This window comes from Mchenga conophoros, linkage group LG8, assembly GCF_057382185.1.
Source record: "Mchenga conophoros isolate Kocher_MC1m ecotype Shallow Benthic linkage group LG8, M_conophoros_male_GT1.1, whole genome shotgun sequence".
Classification (NCBI taxonomy): Eukaryota; Metazoa; Chordata; class Actinopteri; order Cichliformes; family Cichlidae; genus Mchenga; species Mchenga conophoros.
The window spans coordinates 1,819,385-1,843,886 of NC_140533.1; the positions used below are offsets into that span (position 1 = coordinate 1,819,385).

General features: G+C 44.3%; 1 protein-coding gene across 7 annotated transcripts in view; it reads left to right on the forward strand.

The window, feature by feature from the left end:
* The window catches only part of exoc6 (exocyst complex component 6), a 74,103-nt gene that overhangs the window by 12,600 nt on the left and 37,001 nt on the right, over positions 1 to 24,502 (forward strand). For all 7 annotated transcript variants that reach the window (XM_085283573.1, XM_085283568.1, XM_085283571.1 and 4 more), the window contains exons 2-5: positions 15,101 to 15,272; positions 19,790 to 19,837; positions 19,976 to 20,066; positions 23,844 to 23,889. In XM_085283573.1, coding sequence (XP_085139699.1) covers positions 15,101 to 15,272; positions 19,790 to 19,837; positions 19,976 to 20,066; positions 23,844 to 23,889 — 357 coding nt within the window. The remainder of the gene's footprint in view (positions 1 to 15,100; positions 15,273 to 19,789; positions 19,838 to 19,975; positions 20,067 to 23,843; positions 23,890 to 24,502) is intronic.

Consider the following 24,502-nt stretch of genomic DNA (forward strand, 5'->3'; position numbering starts at 1 on the left):
TCATAACGAGACAGGGCGGGGTGAACTGAACATGACATGTACAGGCACAGAGGTTCAGACAGGAGGAGAGAGAGCACGGGGAAAACACAGACATAATGGGCTGGGGAAACATGGAATAAAACATAAGGAGAGACGAGGGCTCACAGATACACAGAGGGGCACACAGGGGGTAAAAGCCATGAAGGGAAAACACTTAGGGAACAACACAACAGGGCAACTCAGAAAACATGGCCTAAATAAGGAACGAAATACAAAAATACAAGGAACTAAGAATACTGGGCCCACATGGCCCAGGACCATGACATCACCCCCCCCTAAAGGGCTGGCTCCCGACAGCCCAAACCCGAAAAACAAAACAAAAACTGAAAACAACCCACCCAGGGCGGGAGGCGGGGGACCAGGACGGAGGGACCAGAACGGGAAACAAAACAAACAACAGAAAACACAGGAGCACATGACCATAGTCCAAATAAAGTTCAGGGGGCCGACCCAGAGCCCACAGGCACAAGAGTTCCCGGGTCACACGGTCGGGGGGCCGACCAGGCGGGTGGCACAGGTGACAGAGCCGGTCCGGAGGCCGGCCGTGCGGAAGGCAGCGGCGGCGGCGAAGGAGACGACGGAGCAGTTCAGGAGGCCGGCCGCGCGGAAGGCAGCGGCGGCGGCGGCGAGGGAGACGACGGAGCAGTTCAGGAGGCCGGCCGCGCGGAAGGCAGCGGCGGCTCTCCAGTGTCAGGCGTGCTGGCCATGGCCCGGTGGGCACAGGACCAGACGAAGCACAGGCTGAGGCTGGACCAGACGAAGCACAGGCTGAAGACTCAGAGGCTGGACCAGACGAAGCACAGGCTGAAGACTCAGAGGCTGGGCCAGACGAAGCACAGGCTGAAGACTCAGAGGCTGGGCCAGACGAGGACGAAGACTCTGAGGCTGGGCCAGACGAGGACGAAGACTCTGAGGCTGGGCCAGACGAGGACGAAGACTCTGAGGCTGCAGCTGACGAAGCACAGGCCGGAGCTGCAGCTGACGAAGCACAGGCCGGAGCTGCAGCTGACGAAGCACAGGCCGGAGCTGCAGCTGACGAAGCACAGGCCGGAGCTGCAGCAGACGAAGCACAGGCTGGAGCTGGACCGGGAGGAGCAGAAGCCAAAGCTGGACCAGGCGAGGCAGAGGTGGCCGCAGGTGGCGGCTGGACAGGCTCCTCGGACCCTCCAGCGGAGACAGGAGGCTGAACGGGCCCCTCGGACCCTCCAGCTGACGAGGCATGAGGCTGGACGGGCTCCTCGGGCCCTCCAGCGGAGGCAGGAGGCTGAACGGGCCCCTCGGACCCTCCAGCGGAGACGGGCGGCTGAATGGGCCCCTCGGACCCTCCAGCGGAGACGGGCGGCTGAACGGGCCCCTCGGACCCTCCAGCGGAGACGGGCGGCTGAACGGGCCCCTCGGACCCTCCAGCTGACGTGGCAACAGGCCGGACGGGCTCCTGGGGCCCTCCAGCTGACGTGGCAATAGGCCGGCTGCGTTCACATGACATCTTATAGGTATCAGTCCAGAAACAAACAGGTGTGAGATGTCTTGAGGCAGAGACCAGCCCAGTCACTGCAAGACTCATGTTAGTTGACATAATAGGTTCAGAAACAGAAAGCCCTGTGTCTACATTCCGCCCTTCAGACTCAATCAATGACATAACGTTATGGCACAGGTAAGCAGGGTCAGCCACAGGGAAAACAAGGATTACTATATTACCCACAAAAACATGACTTAAACCTCCAGGGGGAAGTCCCTGGGTGAACATGAGATATTCAGATATGGATCTGGGTGATGAGAATTGACCAGTCTGATAGCGGTAAGTGGTACATTGACTTGGGACCACGCTAGAGGTGGACTGTAACTCAAGGGTGTTATGTAGAGTGTATGGTGAAATGGGTACGGATAATGCTGTGCTAGCAACCATAGCCGAGACGGGTGACATTTCCGGCTGTGTGCTGGTGTTAACATTAACCTTGGGACTCAAAACCCTGTCCGATAATGTGCTCACAGAAACCTCGGAGAACTGTGTCAAAGTAACTCCGTGAGGGGACGCTACATGGTCATTAATAGTGGAATTGTATCCCCTGGTCTCAGACTCAATCCTCTGAGTAGAGGCGGCAGGGATGGAGGTAAACAGTCCAAAAACACCCTGCTCACGACTGTGGGGAAAACAGAATTTAGGTGGGGACATTTCACAGTTCGTGTTACCCTGATTAGAATCCCTGTTGTCACCTTTAAGTCCCAACATGAGGTCATGACCAGCATTCTTATTTTTAAGTTCATTGGACACAGGAGCAGCAGGCAAAACATGATCACACCTCGTCTCACCCTCCGTTCTTATATGCTCTGCGACATGACCCTCCTCTAAAAAGTCCTCACTCGCTGTGAAAGCACAAGTGTCTACTTTAAGCACCTCGTAGGTGAGCAGAGCAGACTCAGGAAGGGAGGCGTTAGCCACAGGCAACTCAGCTTTAGATGGAACCCCAGGCGAAGCAACGGACAACGGAGGAAATTCCTCCCCCCCTCTTGTCACACAATTAGCTTTTAGGTCTGTGGAGGTCTCCCTCCCTCTAAGTATTACACCAGAGGTCCCTGCCAAATCACTAGGTCTGTCCACGGGTGTCTTCGGGGCAAAATCTCTGGGCGGCGGCCCGGTTAGCACTGTATTACTCAGCTTACAGTTTGCACTGGCTGTCTCTGAAATAGTGTCATTGTTTTCGCTGCAAGAAAAACACGGAACAGGGGATTCCCCGGTCGGCTCAGAGGCTGGACCGTCAAACTCCTGTTCCGGTGGCGGTGACGAGAACACAGGCTGAGGTTCTCCAGTGCTGGGATTTACAGTCTGTGTGGGTCTTACTCCCTGTTCATGGAAGCCAGACGAACTGACCACATCAGTCACAGTACTGGAGTCCGCCGCCTCCACACTATGTGTCTCCTTTAATGGTGACCCTTGAATCTGTAAACTTGAATCTAGTTCCTCTTCTACGGCTTCAACGGAGGCTGGTGATGGGAGAGTGCGTTCACTCACCTCCGGTTGTCGCGCAGCGCGACGGGGACGCGAACGCCGTTTCTGCTTGACTGCAGCTCCCGATGAACCAGACAACGGCGCTTCATGCGCGCCGGGCGGCGTCGCAGAGGCTGGTGAACTGGGTGCTGATGGAGCGGTAGATGAGAGTTCCTGGAAGCTCAGGGGACCCCCGAGAGCCAGGCGGGTTCCCCGGAAGATCTCCTCATAGTCAGGAGCTAGCCACGGCTTCCACCGGAGCTCTTCATCCAGTTGATCGCATGCTGCACGCTGCCGCTCCTCCAGGTCGAAATCCATGACCTCCCCCGCATCCTCGTGTGGCTCGTTGGAGGGCGAAACATGCCGTAGCGCTGGGCGACGGCGACGCGAACGCCGCTTCCTCTTTGAGGTGGTCGTGGATGAAACTTTGATTTCTGTGGCGACCGGCTCCTCGTCTTCTGACCACATCCGTGCCAGATAGGAAGCGGAAGACGGGTAGGTCGGTCGAGGCGGTGAGGGTGAACGACTGAGCTGCGACAGCGAAGTGGAAACCGGCGAGTAGAGGGACGGCGCCAGCGTAGAGGAGTGTGGTGCCGTGGCGAACTTCAGCGTGCCGACTTGTATGCTTACAGCAGGCGGAGGGGAGGCTGCGCGGCCACGGGGCTGTGGTGACGCAGTCCGCACACCGGACCGCTGATGCTGCCGAGGGCAGGCTGGGAGGATGGTGCGGAGGAAGTCCGAGATCAGAGGGGGTAGCGCCTCCCATAACCAGGGAAAAACCGTGACGCTTGTCCCCAACGAGTAAAGTAACTCCTCCCTCTCCTCCTCACTAGAGCTTCGGCTCCACTGGTAGCATAACGACTCCACCGCTTGGATTACGTCTCTGCCAGGAGTCGCTGGGTCCATATCGTGGTCGCGTTCTTCTGTCATGATTCGGCCGTGTGGCAGGCAGGATGAGGACCCAAATTGCAAACTCACAGACACGGGGGATAAACTCAAAATGCAGCTTTATTGCTGACAGGTGATAAACAATAACGATGATACAAAAGCAATGCAAAACTACACTAAACTGGGAAAAGCTAAAGTAACATATACCGGAAGACACGGGGAGAACCACACACGGCATGAGGGAGAACGCGACGCCGAACAGAGGGAGACTCAGACAGAAATACACAGAGGGTAAACGAGGAAAGTGGGCACACACGGGGAACACAGGTGACACTGATAATCATAACGAGACAGGGCGGGGTGAACTGAACATGACATGTACAGGCACAGAGGTTCAGACAGGAGGAGAGAGAGCACGGGGAAAACACAGACATAACGGGCTGGGGAAACATGGAATAAAACATAAGGAGAGACGAGGGCTCACAGATACACAGAGGGGCACACAGGGGGTAAAAACCATGAAGGGAAAACACTTAGGGAACAACACAACAGGGCAACTCAGAAAACATGGCCTAAATAAGGAACGAAATACAAAAATACAAGGAACTAAGAATACTGGGCCCACATGGCCCAGGACCATGACAACCTGTGCATGTGCAATGACAATAAAGTTGAATTCTAATTCTAATTCTAATTCTAATTAATAAGACCAACATTTTTCTTATCCAATTACTTGATTAATTAACGAAATAACCTATAGTTTAATCGTTTAATTAAATTACCAACAGCTGCAGCCCTAAAGAATATTAGTAACAATAATGACATCAAACCATATATTTTATTGAAGACTGTGCAGTAAAAATAAAACAATAAACATAAGCCATATTGCATGACTAAACTAATAAATCTGTTTAGAGAGTGACTCTATTTAAAAATATCTAAATTTTTACATTCATGTGACTTTTTAAATTAAATAGCAGACAGTTTATCAACAGTGCATATTCTCAATAGTTTTCTTTTAATACATAAAAAAATGATTCTCTGACCTATTAGGTTTTCAGTTAAAAGGGATTTTTCTGTGTGTGGGTGTATGTAAAGCAGCCCTGTGCACCTGTGTTTCAGTTGATTTCCATGCCTGTGTATCAGCACTAGCCTGCTGTGTTCCACATAAAATAATTTAGATGCTGATACTCTCTCACTTTGCTTAACTGCTCAAGTCTGCACAAGAAAAGCACCCACACATAAATCTTTGACAGTTAAAGAAAGGAGCAGTTTGAAAATGAGTGCATTGCTTGTCTTTGTTCTCCCTTCACCTTAAATTGTTGGGAAAAAGCCTGGGCAGTAAAGGATTTTTTTAAAACTATAAGACCAAATATCTGTTTTTTAAAATAATAATGAACCAGTATTTTGAACTCTGGGGGTGACAGAAAATGCAGAATTGATTTCTCAGACAAAGAAGAACAGAACTTATTAGAGGTGGGGCCTATCGCGCGGTGCCCCGCGCTTCACTCGGACTTTCTGACCACGTCATGATCCACCTAATCCCCGCGTACAGACAGAGGCTGAAGCTCTCCAAACCTGTCATGAGGACTAAAAAACTGTGGAGCAACGAGGCTGTGGAGGAGCTTCGCACGTGTTTGGAGTCTACAGACTGGGACACAATGAAGGCTGCTTCTAACAGCTTGGACGAGTTTACGGACACTGTCACCTCCTATATCCACTTCTGTGAGGACAGCATTGTGCCATCACGCACCAGGGTGAGTTATAACAATGACAAACCCTGGTTTACTCCTAAACTCAAAAAGCTGTGGCTGGAAAAGAGAAAGGCGTTCAGAAGCGGAGACAGGGACTGCTACAGAGAGGCCAAGTACAGGTTCACTAAAGAAGTGGACATTGCTAAACATCAGCACTCTGAGAAGATGCAGCAGCAGATCTCAGAGAATGACTCGGCCTCTGTGTGGAAAGGTTTTAGGAATATCACCAACTACAAGCCTAAAACCCCCCACTCCACTGATGACTTGCTCTTAGCCAACACCCTTAACGACTTCTACTGCCGTTTTGACGAGCCATCAGGCAGCCTTCACACCTCCAACGGCCCCAACAATAGAGGCACTTTGGACACTAATTCCCCCACCTCTCCCCCCTCCATAGAGCCATCACCACCTTCAAACCGTTCACCTACAACACCCCCCTCCTCACCCCACACAAAAGAGGATTTCACACCACCTCCTCCCACCACAACTCTTCATATTCATGAAGCAGATGTGAGGAAGCAGTTTAAGAGTCTGAATGCTCGGAAAGCTCCCGGCCCAGACGGCGTGTCTCCTGCCACCCTCAGACACTGTGCAAACGAGCTGGCCCCAGTGTTTTCTGGCATTTTCAACTCCTCACTGCAGGCATGTCATGTGCCTGCCTGCTTCAAGTCCTCCACCATAATCCCTGTCCCCAAGAAACCTAGGATCACTGGACTAAATGACTACAGACCCGTGGCTCTGACATCTGTGGTCATGAAGTCTTTTGAGCGCCTAGTTCTCTCCCATCTCAGGACCCTCACGGCCCCCCTCCTGGACCCCCTGCAGTTTGCATATAGAGCCAACAGGTCTGTAGACGACGCCATCAACATGACCCTACACTTCATCCTGCAGCATCTGGACTCCCCAGGAACCTACGCCAGGATCCTGTTTGTGGACTTCAGCTCTGCCTTCAACACCATCCTTCCAGACCATCTCCGAGACAAGCTTTCCCAGATGAATGTGCCTGATCCCATCTGCCGGTGGATCACTGACTTCCTGACGGACAGGAAGCAGCATGTGAGGCTGGGAAAGAATGTCTCGGACTCCCGGACCATCAGCACCGGCTCCCCTCAGGGCTGTGTTCTTTCTCCTCTGCTCTTCTCCCTGTACACCAACTGCTGCACCTCCACCCACCAGTCTGTCAAGCTAATCAAGTTTGCAGATGACACCACCGTTATTGGACTCATGTCGGACGGGGACGAGTCTGCCTACAGGAGGGAGGTTGAACGTCTGGTGTCCTGGTGCAGCCACAACAACCTGGTGCTGAATGCCCAGAAGACAGTGGAGATTATTGTGGACTTCAGGAAGCACACAGCCCCACTCCCCCCCATCATCCTGACTGACACCCCCATCACCTCTGTGGACTCATTCCGCTTCCTGGGTACCACCATCACCCAGGACCTGAAGTGGGAGCCCACCATCACCTCCGTCATCAAGAAAGCCCAGCAGAGGATGTACTTCCTGAGGCAGCTGAAGAAATTCAACCTGCCAACACGGACGATGATGCAGTTCTACACCGCAATCATCGAGTCCATCCTCACCTCCTCCATCACCGTGTGGTACGCTGGAGCCACTATCAGGGACAAACAGAGACTGCAGCGTGTTGTGCGCTCTGCTGAGAAGGTGATTGGCTGCAGACTCCCATCTTTGCAGGACCTGTACACCTCCAGGACACTGCGGCGTGCAGCTCGGATCTCAGCTGACCCTTCTCACCCTGGACACAGTCTGTTTGACCTGCTCCCCTCAGGCAGGAGGCTCCGGTCCATTCGCACCAGAACCTCTCGCCATAAGAACAGTTTCTTCCCCTCTGCTGTTGGACACATGAACAATAACCATATGACTGTACCCGCCACTAACACATGACCCTACGCTGTGTCACTGCATCATTACATGTTTGGCACTGATCACCACCTGCACTCATGTATATATCTTTCTACGTAGCACTCTTAATTCTTATTCTCATGTATATATCTCATGTATATCTCATGCACATATCTTTCTACGTAGCACTTTTAATTCTTATCCCTACTTTTATTTTTTCATGTCTATTTAAGTGCTATTTATGACACTATGTTTGCACTGAAGCACCGCAGCAATTTCCTAATGTTGTAAACCTGCTCAACATTTGGCAATAAACCCCTTTCTGATTCTGATTCTGATTCTGATTCTGAATCACCATACAACTCGCGATACGATATTATCACAATACTTAACGCACGATACGATATTATTGCGATTTTTTAAAAATATATTGCAATATTCAGATTCTGAACATAAAGTTAAACTTTATCAATATTCATTTTATCTAATATCAAAGTCTCACACTCAGTCTTTCTCTCATTTCAGTTTTATTGTTGACAAACTGAACGGTTTGTATTACAGTCTAGTCCAACTTAACTGAATGCATCAGGTACATCTGGTACAATTACAGCTATTCTGAACTATGCAATTTATGAAAACTATGCAGCCCATTCAGCAACTGAAGAATTTGAAAGTAAATTAAAACAAAATATAATTTTACGTTAAATAAAAAAGTTTTAAACTTAATTAAAATAAAACATGTCTTAAATTAAAATAAGTAAACTGTCATGTTTATTGCTGCCAAAAAAACAAGTTAAACACATTTGGACAGTGTCAGGATTCTTGCTCAGAAAAAGGATCAACATGCTCTGAAGTCAGAGCACGAAAACCTTTTTTGTAACAAAATATCGATTTCTGCTGTCGCTGCATCGATACATTATTAGCAAGCAAAATATCACGATACTACATAGTATCGATTTTTCCCCCACCCCTAGAACTTATCCACCACACTGGAAAATGGTTACTGGTGTCCCTATGCCTTGTTTGCTAATGTTTGCTTTGCTACTGCAGTTTACAGTTGTGCTGTATATGTCTGTACCCCCCCCCCCCCCCCCCCCCAACCCCGTTTTAAATCAATAAAATGTTGATCACAAAAAAGAAAATGGTTACTGGCCAAATACAAAAACAGCCCATGAGTTTGTCCAGGATAACGTCTCATTTAAAAACCAAAGAACAAACAGGATGTGTTAATCTCATCGTACTAATGAAGAACAGCGTAGCACTAACATCAGATGAGCAGACTGTAGAAACGGTTGAGATTCCTCCGAGCAAAATTGTGATGGTTGTCCATCAGGGCTGCCACAGACGATTATTTTCATAGTTGACTAGTCACCGATTATTTTTGCGATTAGTTGACTAATCAGATCCATCGGATGTAAAACGTACAGCTTATTGCACCAGCAGCATCTGCTCTTATATAACTATCATTAGCTTACAGCTGGAAGTGTTTCAGGTGTGTGCCAACTAAAAATAAAGACAAGATGATAGTTTATTAAAGTTTTAATGAAATTTGGAGATCGTCTCGGTGGAGTTTGATGAACTCCGCCGTCTGCTCCTTGCTATCTAACATATAACAGGACGGTCACCTATTGAGCTGGTGGGTAACATATTTTGCAAATGTGTGATGTCTTGATAAACCGAGCAGATATTTGAAGTTTGCACAGCTACATTCTCGCCTGAAAATATATTAAAAGTTTATTTTGTGACCCAGAAAGAGTAATATTAAAACTAAGTAGCTGCCGCCATTGTTGGAAACTGGAATTGGCTGTGCCGTGCTATGAATTCTGGGATATGGTGGGCCATCTTCTTCCTGTTAAGAGGGAGTTTTTCCTTCCCACTGTCACCTTGCTCATATGGGGTCCATATGATTGTTGGGTTTTCTCTGTATGTATTATTGTAGGGTCTATCAATATAAAGCACCTTGAGGTGACTGCTGTTGTGATGTGGCGCTGTGTAAATTAAATTGACTTGAATCTTCTGTTTCAGTCTGTTATTATACACTTAAGTGCTACTACTTATTCCTGTGTTGTTCAGGATTTTGCAAAGCTTCAGACAACGGGTCGACTATTAAACTGGTTTAGGCGATTTTGATAGTCGATGTAATCGCGGCAGCCGTAAACTGTCACATGTCAGTTGGCTGATCTTTCTCCACTGTTCCATGGCAGATGGTGATATACAGTGGGGCAAAAAAGTATTTAGTCAGCCACCGATTGTGCAAGTTCCCCCACTTCAAATGATGACAGAGGTCAGTAATTTGCACCAGAGGTACACTTCAACTGTGAGAGACAGAATGTGAAAAAAAAATCCATGAATCCACATGGTAGGATTTGTAAAGAATTTATTCGTAAATTAGGGTGGAAAACAAGTATTTGGTCACCTCAAACAAGGAAAATCTCTGGCTCTCACAGACCTGTAACGTCTTCTGTAAGAAGCTTTTCTGTCCCCCACTCGTTACCTGTATGAATGGCACCTGTTTGAACTCATCATCTGTATAAAAGACACCTGTCCACAAACAGTCAGACTCCAAACTCCGCCATGGCCAAGACCAAAGAGCTTTCGAAGGACACCAGGAAAAGTATTGTAGACCTGCACCAGACTGGGAAGAGTGAATCTACAATAGGCAAGCAGCTTGGTGTGAAAAAATCAACTGTGGGAGCAATCATCAGAAAATGGAAGACATACAAGACCACTGATAATCTCCCTCGATCTGGGGCTCCACACAAGATCTCATCCCGTGGGGTCAAAATGATCATGAGAACGGTGAGCAAAGATCCCAGAACCACACGGGGGGACCTGGTGAATGACCTGCAGAGAGCTGGGACCAAAGTAACAAAGGTCACCATCAGTAACACACTACAACGGCAGGGAATCAAATCCCGCAGTGCCAGACGTGTTCCGCTGCTGAAGCCAGTGCATGTCCAGGCCCGTCTGAAGTTTGCCAGAGAGCACATGGATGATACAGCAGAGGATTGGGAGAATGTCATGTGGTCAGATGAAACCAAAGTAGAACTTTTTGGTATAAACTCAACTCGTCGTGTTTGGAGGAAGAAGAATACTGAGTTGCATCCCAAGAACACCATACCTACTGTGAAGCATGGGGGTGGAAACATCATGCTATGGGGCTGTTTTTCTGCCAAGGGGACAGGACGACTGATCCGTGTTAAGGACAGAATGAATGGGGCCATGTATCGTGAGATTTTGAGTCAAAACCTCCTTCCATCAGTGAGAACTTTGAAGATGAAACGAGGCTGGGTCTTCCAACATGACAATGATCCAAAACACACCGCCCGGGCAACAAAGGAGTGGCTCCGTAAGAAGCATTTGAAAGTCCTGGAGTGGCCTAGCCAGTCTCCAGACCTCAACCCCATAGAAAATCTGTGGCGGGAGTTGAAAGTCCGTGTTGCTCGGCGACAGCCCCAAAACATCACTGCTCTCGAGAAGATCTGCATGGAGGAATGGGCCAAAATACCAGCTACTGTGTGTGCAAACCTGGTAAAGACCTATAGTAAACGTTTGACCTCTGTTATTGCCAACAAAGGTTATGTTACAAAGTATTGAGTTGTATTTTTGTTATTGACCAAATACTTATTTTCCACCCTGATTTACAAATAAATTCTTTACAAATCCTACCATGTGGATTCATGGATTTTTTTTTCACATTCTGTCTCTCACAGTTGAAGTGTACCTCTGGTGCAAATTACTGACCTCTGTCATCATTTTAGGTGGGGGAACTTGCACAATCGGTGGCTGACTAAATACTTTTTTGCCCCACTGTATTGTGCGGAGCAGCATATCTCAAAGGCACAAAGTTCCCACTCCTGTGTCACTGGCAAAATAATTCGTGTGTATTCCTCCACATAAATGAAATAAATAAATAAAATGAAGCAAACTGTTACTTGCATGAGTCTCATTATAGTGAGACAGCTGGATACAAACCCTACACGATCCCTTGGATTAAATTAGACTGAAAGTTGTTGATTAAAATTTCTAAATGGTTTTTTAAGAAACTGTAGCACTTAATATAGCAAAAAGCCATCAGACTGTTGTTATCCTGGCTCTGTGGAAAGCAGATAAACAGCTCAGGTCTTCATAAGAAAAGCACCTAAATGTGAATCTGTGACAGTTGCTGCAATTATCAAATTCAAATCCTTGGATGAAATGGATCAAGTTTCATTTAAAAGGATGGATGTCTGTGTCCAGATCAGTATCTGACTGCAGTTTGCTTTTGCTGAAGATAATTTTCGTTGTTGCGTTGCTTTTTTTGGCACAGCTGCAGCTTTGCTTCATGGCCGATGTTGCAATGCCATAAATTTCAAGCTTAATTTAAATACATGTTTATCACACTTACAAATAAGCCCAGCGGAGACAAGTCACGGATGAAAGGCTAAATGCTGTTTTTTATCCATCAGAGATATTTGATTGATTTGCTGATGGGAAGTTTTTGACAGATGTTTAAATACTGTTACAGTTACTTCTCAAGGCAACGTAGACCCGGGTGAGGTGGCTTCAAAATAATATTGCATTATATCAAGGTGTTTTTGTGCAAGCAGTACTTTGAGCAGTAGGGTTTAAGGATCATTATTTAATTTTTACCACAACATGTACTAATATAATGTCCTGTCAGATAGCCTTGTTGGACTGGACTGGTTCTTTTATACCTGAGCCCTCACAATGCTTTACGCACCTTTCCTTTCATATAGTCCCAATCAAAAGTTTAAGATCACTTAAGAAATGTCAAAAATCACATTTTGATCTTTTTGATTGAGCTTCAACATGCAACAAGAAGAAATGGGAGTGAGACAAAACACTTTTTGAGCATGCAGTTTACTGAAAACAGTGCTTACACTGAAACAGGCTGTTTTACAGCTGATCAAAAGCTTAGTACCACGTGCGCTGGCAAAGGTCGGCAGCCTATTAGCCTGGGACTAATAAAGGTTATCTTAACTAATCTTATCTTTACAAGGCCAAATCTGTGCAAAAATGTGGATTCAGTATACATATGTGCATAGAAGTATTTACCAGGGAAATTCAATTAAAAACAGGTTCAAAGTATTCCTTGTTTTTATTGGAAATATGGAAAAATCTAAAAGCTAAGAACTGTATGTGTCAAAGATAATAAACCCTACAACTGTGAGAAAATGTTTTTGGCAGAATGAGCTGGAGTAACTTCCTGTCACATTATTTAAGGCTTCCATGAGACTCTTCTCATCTTTGCCTCACTGCAGTTTGTTATCTACACAGATTCTTTCTCAGCACTTCATGGACTGGTGTTTGTCTTGGCGTGCAGTGTAAACTGTGGGAGCCTTTATACACAGGTGTGTGGTTTTCTAAACAATGGCAGTTCATGTTGCTGCAGGTTGACAGTAGTTTTGCAGAACAATTATTATTTGAGGTCTTGGTGATTCGCAATTCATGGAGTAATTCGGATTTCCACTCAGTATGTGTGTATACACCTCTCTGCATTTAATCTCTGTCTCTTCCACAGCATGTCTTTATTCTGTCTTCCTTCTCTCACCCCAAATGGTCACAGCAGATGGCCCCGCCCCTCCCTGAGCCTGGTTCTGCTGGAGGTTTCTTCCTGTTAAAAGGGAGTTTTTCCTTCCCACTGTCACCAAAGTGCTGCTCATAGGGGGTCATATGATTGTTGGGTTTTTCTCTGTATGTATTATTGTACGGTCTACCTTACAATATAAAGCACCTTGAGGTGACTGTTGTTGTGACTTGAGTGAGTCACTGGTAGGTTCACAACAATACTCATGCTATTCCTCTTCAGTGTCACTAGATGGCGTAGTAATTCCATTAAATGGAAGGTTATGCCAGTATTGTAGGCTGGGATGTAGCTGCTCGGCCATGAAACTCTCCACCAAGTGAAGTTTAGAGGTCTGTAGCGATCGACCTCTCTGCACTATGCACCTCCCTTTGTGATTTCACGTGGCCTACCACTTTGTGGCTGAGTTGCTGTCATTTCTATTTGCTTCCACTTCATTATAATACCTCTAACAGTTGACTGTGGAATATTTAGTGAGGAAATTTCACAGCTGTACTTGTTGCACATGTGGCATCCTGTCGACTTCACTGAGCTCCGGAGAGTGCCCCACATTTCTCTCACAAGTGTTTGTAGAAGCATTCTGCATGGCTATTATCACTCCTGGTTCAGGAAAGATCAGAAACATACAATACTTTGTAGTTGCCTTGTTATGTTCCTGATCTCTTCCTCGTAATTATTTTTACAAATGATGCAGTTGTGCTCATGCTAGATTTTCATACAAAGGCTGAAATAATTCAGTTTATTTGTCAAAACATGTCATAGAAAAGTATGTATGACATGTTTACATTCACCATGTACAGTAACAAAAACTGATCAGTGCAAGAACCAATGAGGAAACGTTTATTTCATTAAAGGAAAGCTGACTGCCCGTTAAAACAAATGTGAAATATTCTGTATGTTCTGAAATGGAAAGTTCTACACCTGTTGCAGTATTGTTACTCCAGCTCTTTGTGCTTTCTTTGGATTGTTACCTTGAGCTCCCACTCTGTTGTTTTTGGTCCCACTGTGTTTTAGTCTACCGATGAGAAGTATATAAGAGAAGCCAGGTGCTAAAAAATAACCCTTAGACTCAAACGTTAGAACAGGCTTCTCCCCGCAGCACGCCGTGTAATAAATACAAAGAAAACGGCGCCGTTACAACTTATGTCTAAAACTGTATCGTTTCATGCGTCGGTTAAAACACTCGACTCCAGCTACACGACGCCCAGCTGGAAACACTTCACACAAGTCGAGCTGCCCGAGATTCACAGACTTTACAGAAAATGTTACATTTTTGTGATTTATATCGTTATCGGACGATAGATGTCTTATATCGGGATATGAGATTCTGGACATACCGCACAGCCCTTGTCCAGAGCCAGCATTTACAGGGAGGCTCCTAATGTTTCATGAAGGATGAAGGAATCTAATCTGTATCAGCTTTGATACAGTACTAACACTCTGCTTTAGGTGTCTCTTGGTACATCTGACTGATAAGATGGGAATTTAAATTCCAATAATATACAAATATATACTTCTAATGATATAAATAAAAATGGAATAGCAGCAAATCAGTGCACCTATTTATGTAGATATGGTCAAGATGACCAGTGTGTAAAAATCCAACATTGTTTGTAATTTCAGCTCACGTTTGAACAAAAAGACAGAAGCTGAAAGATGAGCGGCTCTGTTGACCTGAGAAGGCTGTGCAGGTTTTATCATTTTATGTGAGTTTTGTCAGTGAACGAGTACAATTTTTCAATTAAAACCGTGAAAAGTTTGCATTTATTGGTTAGTGGAGAGAGACCGGGGTTTGAGCACATGCAGCACAGGGCCACTGATCAGACTCGCACCGCTGCGTTTCAGCCATGTGGTCGCCTGCTCACCCACTGAGCTAAACTGGCACACACATAAGAAAGGGTTGTTTGTTTTTTCATTTTTCTGTTCATGTTTTATCCTCTTTCTTCTGCTGTTTGTTAAACTGTTACCCATCTACTCCTCTTTCAGGTCTATTTATGATGACCAACCCAATGCCCACAAGCGCTTCATGGAAAAGCTTGATGCCAGGATCAGGAATCATGACCGTGAGATTGAAAAGATGTGCAATTTTCACCACCAAGGGTTTGTGGATGCCATCACAGAGCTCCTCAAAGTCCGTGCTGATGCAGAAAAACTGATGGTAAGAGAGATTACATTAAACATAACTAGCGACACCTAGAGGTGATAGTAAGAGAGTTCGCTTTTATTATACATTGGCTTTTTAATTTAACAGTGGGTGTGTGAACTCCTGCATTGTGAAGAAGAGAAAATTACAGCAGGTTTTTTTGGGATTATTGGTAATCTGACAGTGCTCAATGATCTGAATCATAAACCTTCCTACTGGATTCAGTGAAGCTGTGATCACAAATGCCTCAGCACAGTCTGTGACTTCAGATCCAGGCTAACGTTCCCAGTTCTTTCTTGGATTTCATTTAGAAAATTCTGACCAACGTGATGGTTTGGTTCGGAGTTATTTATTGTCACATGCGAAAGTTGAGGCTCTGGTGTGAAATTTATGGTTTTCAGGGTTTTTATCGGTTCTATGATTATTTTTATCGTTTTTATCGTTAACTCGGTTTCTCTGGGTCTTTTCCTGTGTGTTATGAATAAATCTTTTTTTTTTTTGGTACCAGTCCTGGTTTTATTTTGTTGTATTTATCTGCGACACCTTAAAGGCCGGCCTGTGGAAATATTGTCGGACATAAACTGGTCCGTGGCGCAAAAAGGTTGGAGAGCTCTGGTCTAATCAAGTTTTTCAATTTTAAAGTTTCGGTTTTGATAAACAGCCAGCTCTGGCCTAGCCCTTTTATGTTTTTGCTACCTGCAGGCTCATCCCACTGATAGTCAGACTTGAAAGGCACTATCTTGGACTGCAGCTGGGAACAGTAGTCCCTGTATTGCTTTATGTGTAAAAGCTGGGAGCTGCAGCACACTGCAAATAACATGCTGAGCTCACTGAGGCTGCAGTCCCAGGCAGGTAAGTTGAAGTCCGTCTTTGGGACGGCTTACCTCTAAACTTTCGTCTCACTCTTAGGTTTACCAGGTGTTTCTGGCCCAGGAGACCCAAGCTCTGTTCCAAAAGCCATCCTCCTTGTTGGCTGTAACTGTCAATGTCTCTATTTTTCACCTGTTTCTTTGCTGCCAAATATCACACACTGCATATAAGGAATGGCTGTAGATTGCTACATGTAGTAGGGGTGGAGGAAAAAATCGATACTGTGTAGTATCGTGATATTTTGTTTGCTAATAATGTATCGATACAGCGACAGCAGAAATCGATATTTTGTTACAAAAAAGGTTTTGGTGCTCTGACTTCAGAGCATGTTGATCCTTTTTCTGAGCAAGAATCCTGACACTGTCCAAATGTGTTTAACTGTTTTTTGGCAGCAATAAACATGACAGTTTACTTATTTTAATTTAAGACATGTTTTATTTTAATTACGTTTAAAACTTTTTTATTTAATGTAAAATTATATTTTGTTTTAATTTACTTTCAAATTCTTCAGTTGCTGAAGGGGCTCCATAGTTTTCATATTGCATAGTTCAGAATAGCTGTAATTGTACCAGATGCATTCAGTTAAGTTGGACTAGACTGTAATACAAACCGTTCAGTTTGTCAACAATAAAACTGAAATGAGAGAAAGACTGAGTGCGAGACTTTGATATTAGATAAAATGAATATTGATAAAGTTTACCTTTATGTACAGAATCTGAATATCGCAAAATATTTTAAAAATTGCAATAATATCGTATCGTGGGATGTATGGTGATTCCCACTTCTAACATGTAGTGAGGTCACCTACTTTTTGTGGACTCTGCATTTAAGACTCAACATTAGACTTTTGGCCACATTAGTCATGTCATGGTATCATGTTAGTTTTGGAGCTAGTGAGCATATTTAGAGGTGGTGCTGTGCTCCGTTATCAGCTAAGGTTAGTGAGCTGCATTCCCAAACTGTATGGGTGCAAAGCACAGACACATATCTGCTAATTAATACAAAGTAACAGACTAAAATATCAGAATTTCACTTATCCACACCAAATCAACATCTTGGGCAGTCTTTACCATACAACAAGACAACAAAGCATACATACTTATATTTGTGTGTTGGTGTGTGTTTCAATTAATTATTCATATATTACTAAATAATACAACACAAAATTATACAGGGCGTTGTTGGGATGCTACTATGGAAGTAATCCCTGAAGATGGAGTTGCATAAAGAGGATGTGGGACCTATGGATACATCGAAACCCAAAATCTGGACTAACCGCAAAACAGCTAGTAGCTCAGTGTTTCAACATCCTTAAGAAGCAACTGCTAACACAACTAGAGATTTAGGAAGGACGGCACAAATGCTACGGCAAAGGGGAGCCAGGACATCAGGTCAGGGAGGAGATAGCATCTCTACACTCTCAGATTCCCTCCTAAGAAGTACAGTAAGTTGGACATACCTGAGGCCTTGGAAACTGCCAAGCAAAGACTCGCAGTATCTCATTGGCAGGGGAACAATATGAGAACAGCCCTACCAAAGCTGGAGTCAGAGCAATACTGGAGGATTATATGGGACAAGGATGCAACACACATATGGTTGGTGGAGCTAAGAGCAAACTCCAGTAACCTCCCTGAACAGGCCTCAGTTACCATCGCACTGTCAGACATCTAAGAAAGTCTCAAGTATGAAGAGTTGGACAGCATCAATTCCTGATATGAGTCATGTCAGGAAATTGGCTAAAGAAGCTAACTGCTCTCCATGAGTGTCGCACAAATGAACTAGCTACTAAAAGATTAGACACACCAAGGATGGCTAATTGAAGACTGGACAGTCGTGATCACCCAAGGATCTTCAGAAGGGACCCATCCAACTACCGGTCAATGACCTTCCTCAGACCCAAAACATGAAAGCTCCTATCAGTCATCATAGCAGCTAAGACAAACAGGCACATGGTTCAAAACATGAGCAGGACCCGGAAGGGAATAAGCAGAAACACTGAATGGGGCCAAACACCAGTCATTCAAGACTGACAAACTGAAGAACCTGAGCACTGCCTTGATTGATTATAAGAAAGCATACAACTCAGTGCATCACACATGGATCCTGGAATGCCTAGAACTTCATCAGCAATTCAATGGGGGCAACTTCAAGCCAGTTACACAATCAGCATGAAGTGCAGGATTATTCAAAGAGATGAACCCTCTCAGCCAGGACATCAACAAGACTACGAAATAGAGGAAATGCTAGCTATCTCCCACTCATCACATGGATGACATCAAGCTATATGCCAGGAGTGAATGAGGCATTCACTTGTTCATTCATATCACTAGGACCTACAGCAATGACTTTGAAATGTCATTCAGCTGAATGGGAAGAAAAAGATCCAGACAGTCAACACCTGCTGGTTGTCAGATACCTGGTGGGATAATCAAGTGGCCACAGGAATAGGAATAGACGGGCGATCGTGGCTCAAGAGTTGGGAGTTCGCCTTGTAATCGGAAGGTTGCCGGTTCGACCCCCGTCTCGGACAGTCTCGGTCGTTGTGTCCTTGGGCAAGACGCTTCACTCGTTGCCTACTGGTGGTGGTCAGAGGGCCCGGTGGCGCCAGTGTCCGGCAGCCTCGCCTCTGTCAGTGCGCCCCAGGGTGGCTGTGGCTACAATGTAGCTGCCATCACCAGTGTGTGAATGTGTGTGTGAATGGGTGGATGACTGAATGTGTAAAGCGCTAGAATTGAAAGGTTTGTCACTGAATCTGTGAGAAAGACCCTGTCACAAGCCATTAAACTCCGTGAAAGGCCCAGTGCACAGTCGATAGGCTCAGTTCTCCACGGCCTAGTTAATGGACATGGACAATGAGCTGATTACAAGGCTGAGCAGCTGTAGAAAGGGAAAAGAGAGGGCACGAAGAGATGAGCAGAATAGACATGCAACACCAAGTATGCCAGAACCAACACTGAAGTATTCATAAAATGCATATTGAATATATCACCAATTTTCTAGGTAAATGTATTTCTACAGGTGGTATTGGTGTTAGATTCTCACAGGATGTCAGTAAAAAGCCATCCAATCCACTCATGCAAAGAAATCAATCAACAGATGTCCATAAATGATGTGTAATAATGAGAAATGACACGAGGAGAAAGTATTAAAAACGCTTACTACAATTTGTTGAATACTTTGTACAAAAGCCTTTGTTGGTCAGAATGATTCTGCACAGTCTTAAAATCCTGAATGCTTCGTGGGCCCCTTCTATGAACTTTCATCTTCATCATCCTCGTAGATGACAGCAGATATTTATCAAGAATGTCTTGGTACATTTTTCCATTCATCCTTCCTGCAATTATTTGAAATGTCCCAGTGCCGTACACAGAAAAACAGTCCCACGCCATGATGTTCCCGCCTCCAACCTCACTGTTGGTATGGTGTTTTTGGGGTGAGGCTGTTTGACCTCCATACATGGTGTGTATTATGGCTATTATAGAGGTATGTATGCTCATCTTGAGGAAGGAAGCATGTCACCCAGTGTAGCTCCCCAGAGTTTGTGTACAGAGGAGCTCTTTTAAACATGATGGATTATGTGGAATTATAAAATCTTGTGGAAGATCAATGGTAAAATGATTTAAAGTTATGTAAATTATTAAACTTGTGTCTTTTTTCCAAAGGGTCAAGTGACAGACACTAATCGAAGACTACAAGATGCAGGCAGGGAGGTACGTCCATGCTGTTCCCCTGTGAAGAAATCTGCATGTACATTTACTGCAAAGAGAGTTCCCTATAAGACATGACTGTACTTAATCCCAGTGGTGCCCTCTTTTTCACTGTCTCCAACACTGCGTTCTCTCCCACAGGTGACAGCTCAGACAGAGGAGGTGATTCGCTGTCGGGTCCAGCAGAGGAACATGGCGACCACTGTGGAGAAACTCCAACTCTGTATACCAGGTACTAATGCTGCCTCTGCTTCAGTGAGAAAGATTTTGTTGTTCAGTTTTGAACAGTGTTATCCAGCTGGCTGACCTCAGGAGTCTTTATATATATATATATATTAGGGGTGCAACGATACACAAAATTCACGGTTCGGTTCGGTTCGATACTTTGGTGTCACGGTTCGATATTTTTTCGATACAAAAAAAATGTTCATGCCTTTTTAATTTGTCATTTATTAAAATTATAAATATATATTTTAACTCAAAAGTACAGTTTTTAAATTTAACCCTAACCCTTGTGCGCGTTTTTTATTTTGACAGCGAATGCGCACCTGCGGACACTTATGTGCAGCCCTGGTTATTTAGCTCGTCATATTGCAGCCACAGAAATTATTTTGTCCATGAAACCATAAAGCTGCACTTTCTTTTTGCCTTATAGTCTCATTTGTCATAACTTCTCCGTTTTGTGGTAAGCTTTTCTTTGGCTGTCACTTCTTCACCCTGACCTGTCTTATTTGGCTCAGCAGAACTAAAATATATATCTGTCTGTGAAGGTTCTCAGTCATCCAGGTCATCGTAGTCAAATATAAATCCTGCTGCTTTTACACACGCACTCACATAAGCTCAGCGATTCTCTGCGCGATCAACCTCTCACATGTTTAAGCTGTGGGAGATTTCACTTGTCATGTTTGCATAGTAAGCTAACGATTAATAAGACGATGTCAGAGGAATTGGTGCACAAATTATCATCACTCACAGATCAGTGCTGTCACTCTCTATACACAGTTCGCACGATTGCAAAGTGAAAGCAAAAAAACAAGCGCAAATTCAAACGCGATTTCAATATGTCACATATTGACAGTGGCTCACCGATGCCAATGACATAATTACCCAGCTACATTTCTGAAAGAATGCAAAAGCATTGACATATATTTTTCCTTCCTACAATAGCCCGACGGGCAGGGAAGAGATAGATTTTGGTAGCCCGACTGAAAAAAATCGCTAGCCCCAGGACGTCGGGCTAGCGATATTGCGAGCCCAGTATCTGATTGAGGAATCACTCATCTTTGGAAAAGAGAGTTTATTACAGAGAAATGTCTCTTTCCAAAATAAAAGCTATACTATCCGCTTCTTCTGGGCTATATTCTCAGCAGCATAAGGAGAATCATGTGCTAACAGCTGTCTAAATGACTCGGCTAAAGTTAGTAGCATGCTTGCTTGTTTTTGTCTGCTTCCACTTGTCTTTGCACTAGGATGATGTCGGTGTAAATGTGCAGTCATATTCGTTGTGTTCCCACTAGTGCTTTCAGGTTAATCTCGTTGAAATGACCTTAACGCCACAACACGGCAAATCTCCGTTAACGAGCTACCGCCGATCGCCCCGTGCATGGGGCTAGACGGCCAACACGTTAACGAGCTAACTGCGCTAACACACTAGCTCCCACCCATGTAATTGAGCATTGCGTGGCACATCCAACATACTGTTTTACTTTAGTCCATGACTCGCTTACCTTCAGGGTCATACGTCACATGAAAACCAAAATAATTCCAAACGCCAGATCTGAATGAGGGTGGGGGAGGTCCATGTTGCAAGGAGAGCTTAACTTCTGTCTTGCTAGCTTGCCCTGCGCTCTTCCTTCTGACGATGCTGTCTGTGTTGAGCGCTCAGTGGATCTGCGCTCGACAGTGCAGCCTAGGCGGAGTAGTCGAACACAGATTCACTGAGCGCTCAACACAGACAGCATCGTCAGAAGGAAAGTTGATAAAATAAATTACAAATGTTGTATTGTTCGATACATATGCGTACCGAACCGAAAGCACTGTATCGAACGGTTCAATATCGATACGAATATCGTTGCACCCCTAATATATATATATATATATATATATATATATATATATATATATATATATATATATCATAGTTTGAGTATGAGCTGTCACAACACTGTTTCCACTGCTACATGTGATTCCTTATATAAAGGAATGGAGATGTGGCATGATGCAGACTGGATGCAGATTGAATGAAGACTGGATGCAGACTGAATGCAGATTGAATGCAGACTGAATGCAGATTGAATGCAGACTGCATGCAGATTGAATGCAGACTGGTTGCAGATTGAATGCAGACTGGATGCAGACTGAATGCAGACTGGATGCAGATTGAATGCAGACTGGATGCAGATTGAATGCAGACTGAATGCAGACTGGTTGCAGACTGGATGCAGACTGAATGCAGATTGAATGCAGACTGGATGCAGACTGGATGCAGATTGAATGCAGACTGGATGCAGATTGAATGCAGACTGGATGCAGATTGAATGCAGACTGGATGTAGTGAATGCAGACTGGATGCAGACTGGATGCAGATTGCATAAGCCTGCTGGTTTAGATTTTGTCTTTAATAACATGCATGCAATGTTAGAATAATATAGGTCAGTGCACATTCCATGAATACGCGGTTGTTTTTTGTGCAGGATAAAATATTTATATCCAAATATTAGTGAATGAGTTCAGTGAACATCTACCAAAAAACATTTAGAATCAACTCAGGCTGCTTATTGCTTGTTGAAGCTATTGATTATTTTAGTAATTGCATAATCTATTGATTATTCTATCGATTAATCAAGTAATCAGATAAGAAATACTTTTCTCTCATTAATGAGTCATGTTGTGAACTTTAACTACATACATCATCTGTCAAAGTCAATAATATGAGATATATATGAAACCTAAACCAAGGCATAAACTCTGAGTGTTAGTGGCCCATTTACATTTCTCTTGGCTTGTAAAAATGCTTTTATTTTTAAATATTAATGCTGTTAATTAAAACAAAATATTTCAAATTCAATCTGAAAAATATTATGGAAGTCTTAAAATGAACATGGTCTAGTACCCCCCATGCCCCCCTTTAGACTCACCCCTGTTCGCTGCAGGTATCACTTCCATGTAAAATACCGTTCGTTAGCTTATGCAGCAAGCTGTAACATTTAAACTTGGTGTCAGACTAAGTAATCAGTTCATCTGCATATTTTAATTCAACTTCTGGAGGATTACTGCAGATTTTTCTCTATGTAAAAGGGTTTATTTGTACGCTGCTTCTAAAAACGTTTGTTTTGCAGGTCTGTTTTCAGTTCTGTGGTGACAGTGGCACGCTACAGAGCTGTGCGTTAAACGAAGCATCAAAGCAAAGAATTGTGTCAAGAAATTTTTATAATAATATAATTATTTAAATTACTCGATGAATCGTTGCAGCCCTAGTTCAGTTACATTTGATCCTCTGAAAATGAGAGAATATAGATAAAAATGGCTTTAACTCATAAGCAGTTAATTCAATACTTAGTTTTAGACTCCTTGAAGTAAAGCTAAAAATCTGCACTTCAGTCACATCTGTAGTTTATAATCCACTGTGGTGAGTTTTGTAAAATTCCTCACTGACTCTTTATCAGTGTGTGGATACTGAGTCAGTTTGTTTAGACTTTAATCTTGCGTCCTGTGACTGCCTCCAGCCTTCCCAGCATCATAAGCTGAAGAAGCTGATTATAACCTTAGTTTTTGGGTATCAAGTAAAAATTATTTATGCATGCTTTTATCTGGCATGTGTAATATTGGAACTTGTATAGCACCTAAGCTGCTGCAACAGTGATGCATCAGTGTGGAGGTCTGCAGTGCAGTGGAGCCTACTGGTAACTAAACATGTTATCACTGTAAATGTGATGTGTGATGAGCAAAACTGACTGAAATGTGTGAACTATCAAACTAATCCTGCTTCCTGTCATTGCTCCCTTTGCAGTGCTAGAAATGTACAGCAAGTTAAAGGAGCAGCTGGAATCCAAAAGGTAACCATCATAAAGCATTTCACCACAGTGTGACCTTGTTTACAGTTTTAAGTCTTTCTTTGGCAATAAAATCACAAGTAGAGAGCGATAAATACAATCAACTCGATACATCATGGTCCAATCATTTAAACACAGCTGTGTGTTGTAGTTTCACCTGATGTGTCACTGGTAAAGATAAATAAATAAAGATAAAGACATGTCAGAAAAAGATGTTATCAATGCAGGATGTAGTAGTTCCTTTTTGTTAGCAGCCTGTCAGAGCACAGGGTGTACACACCTGCTGTGGGTTAGAGGTGGACTGACGTCTCAGTTATGGTCAGACGGGGACATCGTGGTGCGTCAGCTTTTATGTTACCAGCAGAGACCCTGTGACAGTGACATATGATCACATGACATGCTAACTGGTTAAAACTGGGCTGCCAAGATGTAGGAAATAGTCAGCTTTACATTCATTCTTGCATACGTAGTGACAGTGTGGCCTGGAATAAGTTGAGAGTTTATAAAGACTCCCAAAAGTTGAGTTTGTTATCATAAATCAATCTGGGAAGCCTTAAAACTGTAACAAGTTAGCTAGCTTGTAACTGTGACCTTCTTGCCAGCAAATTAAACATGT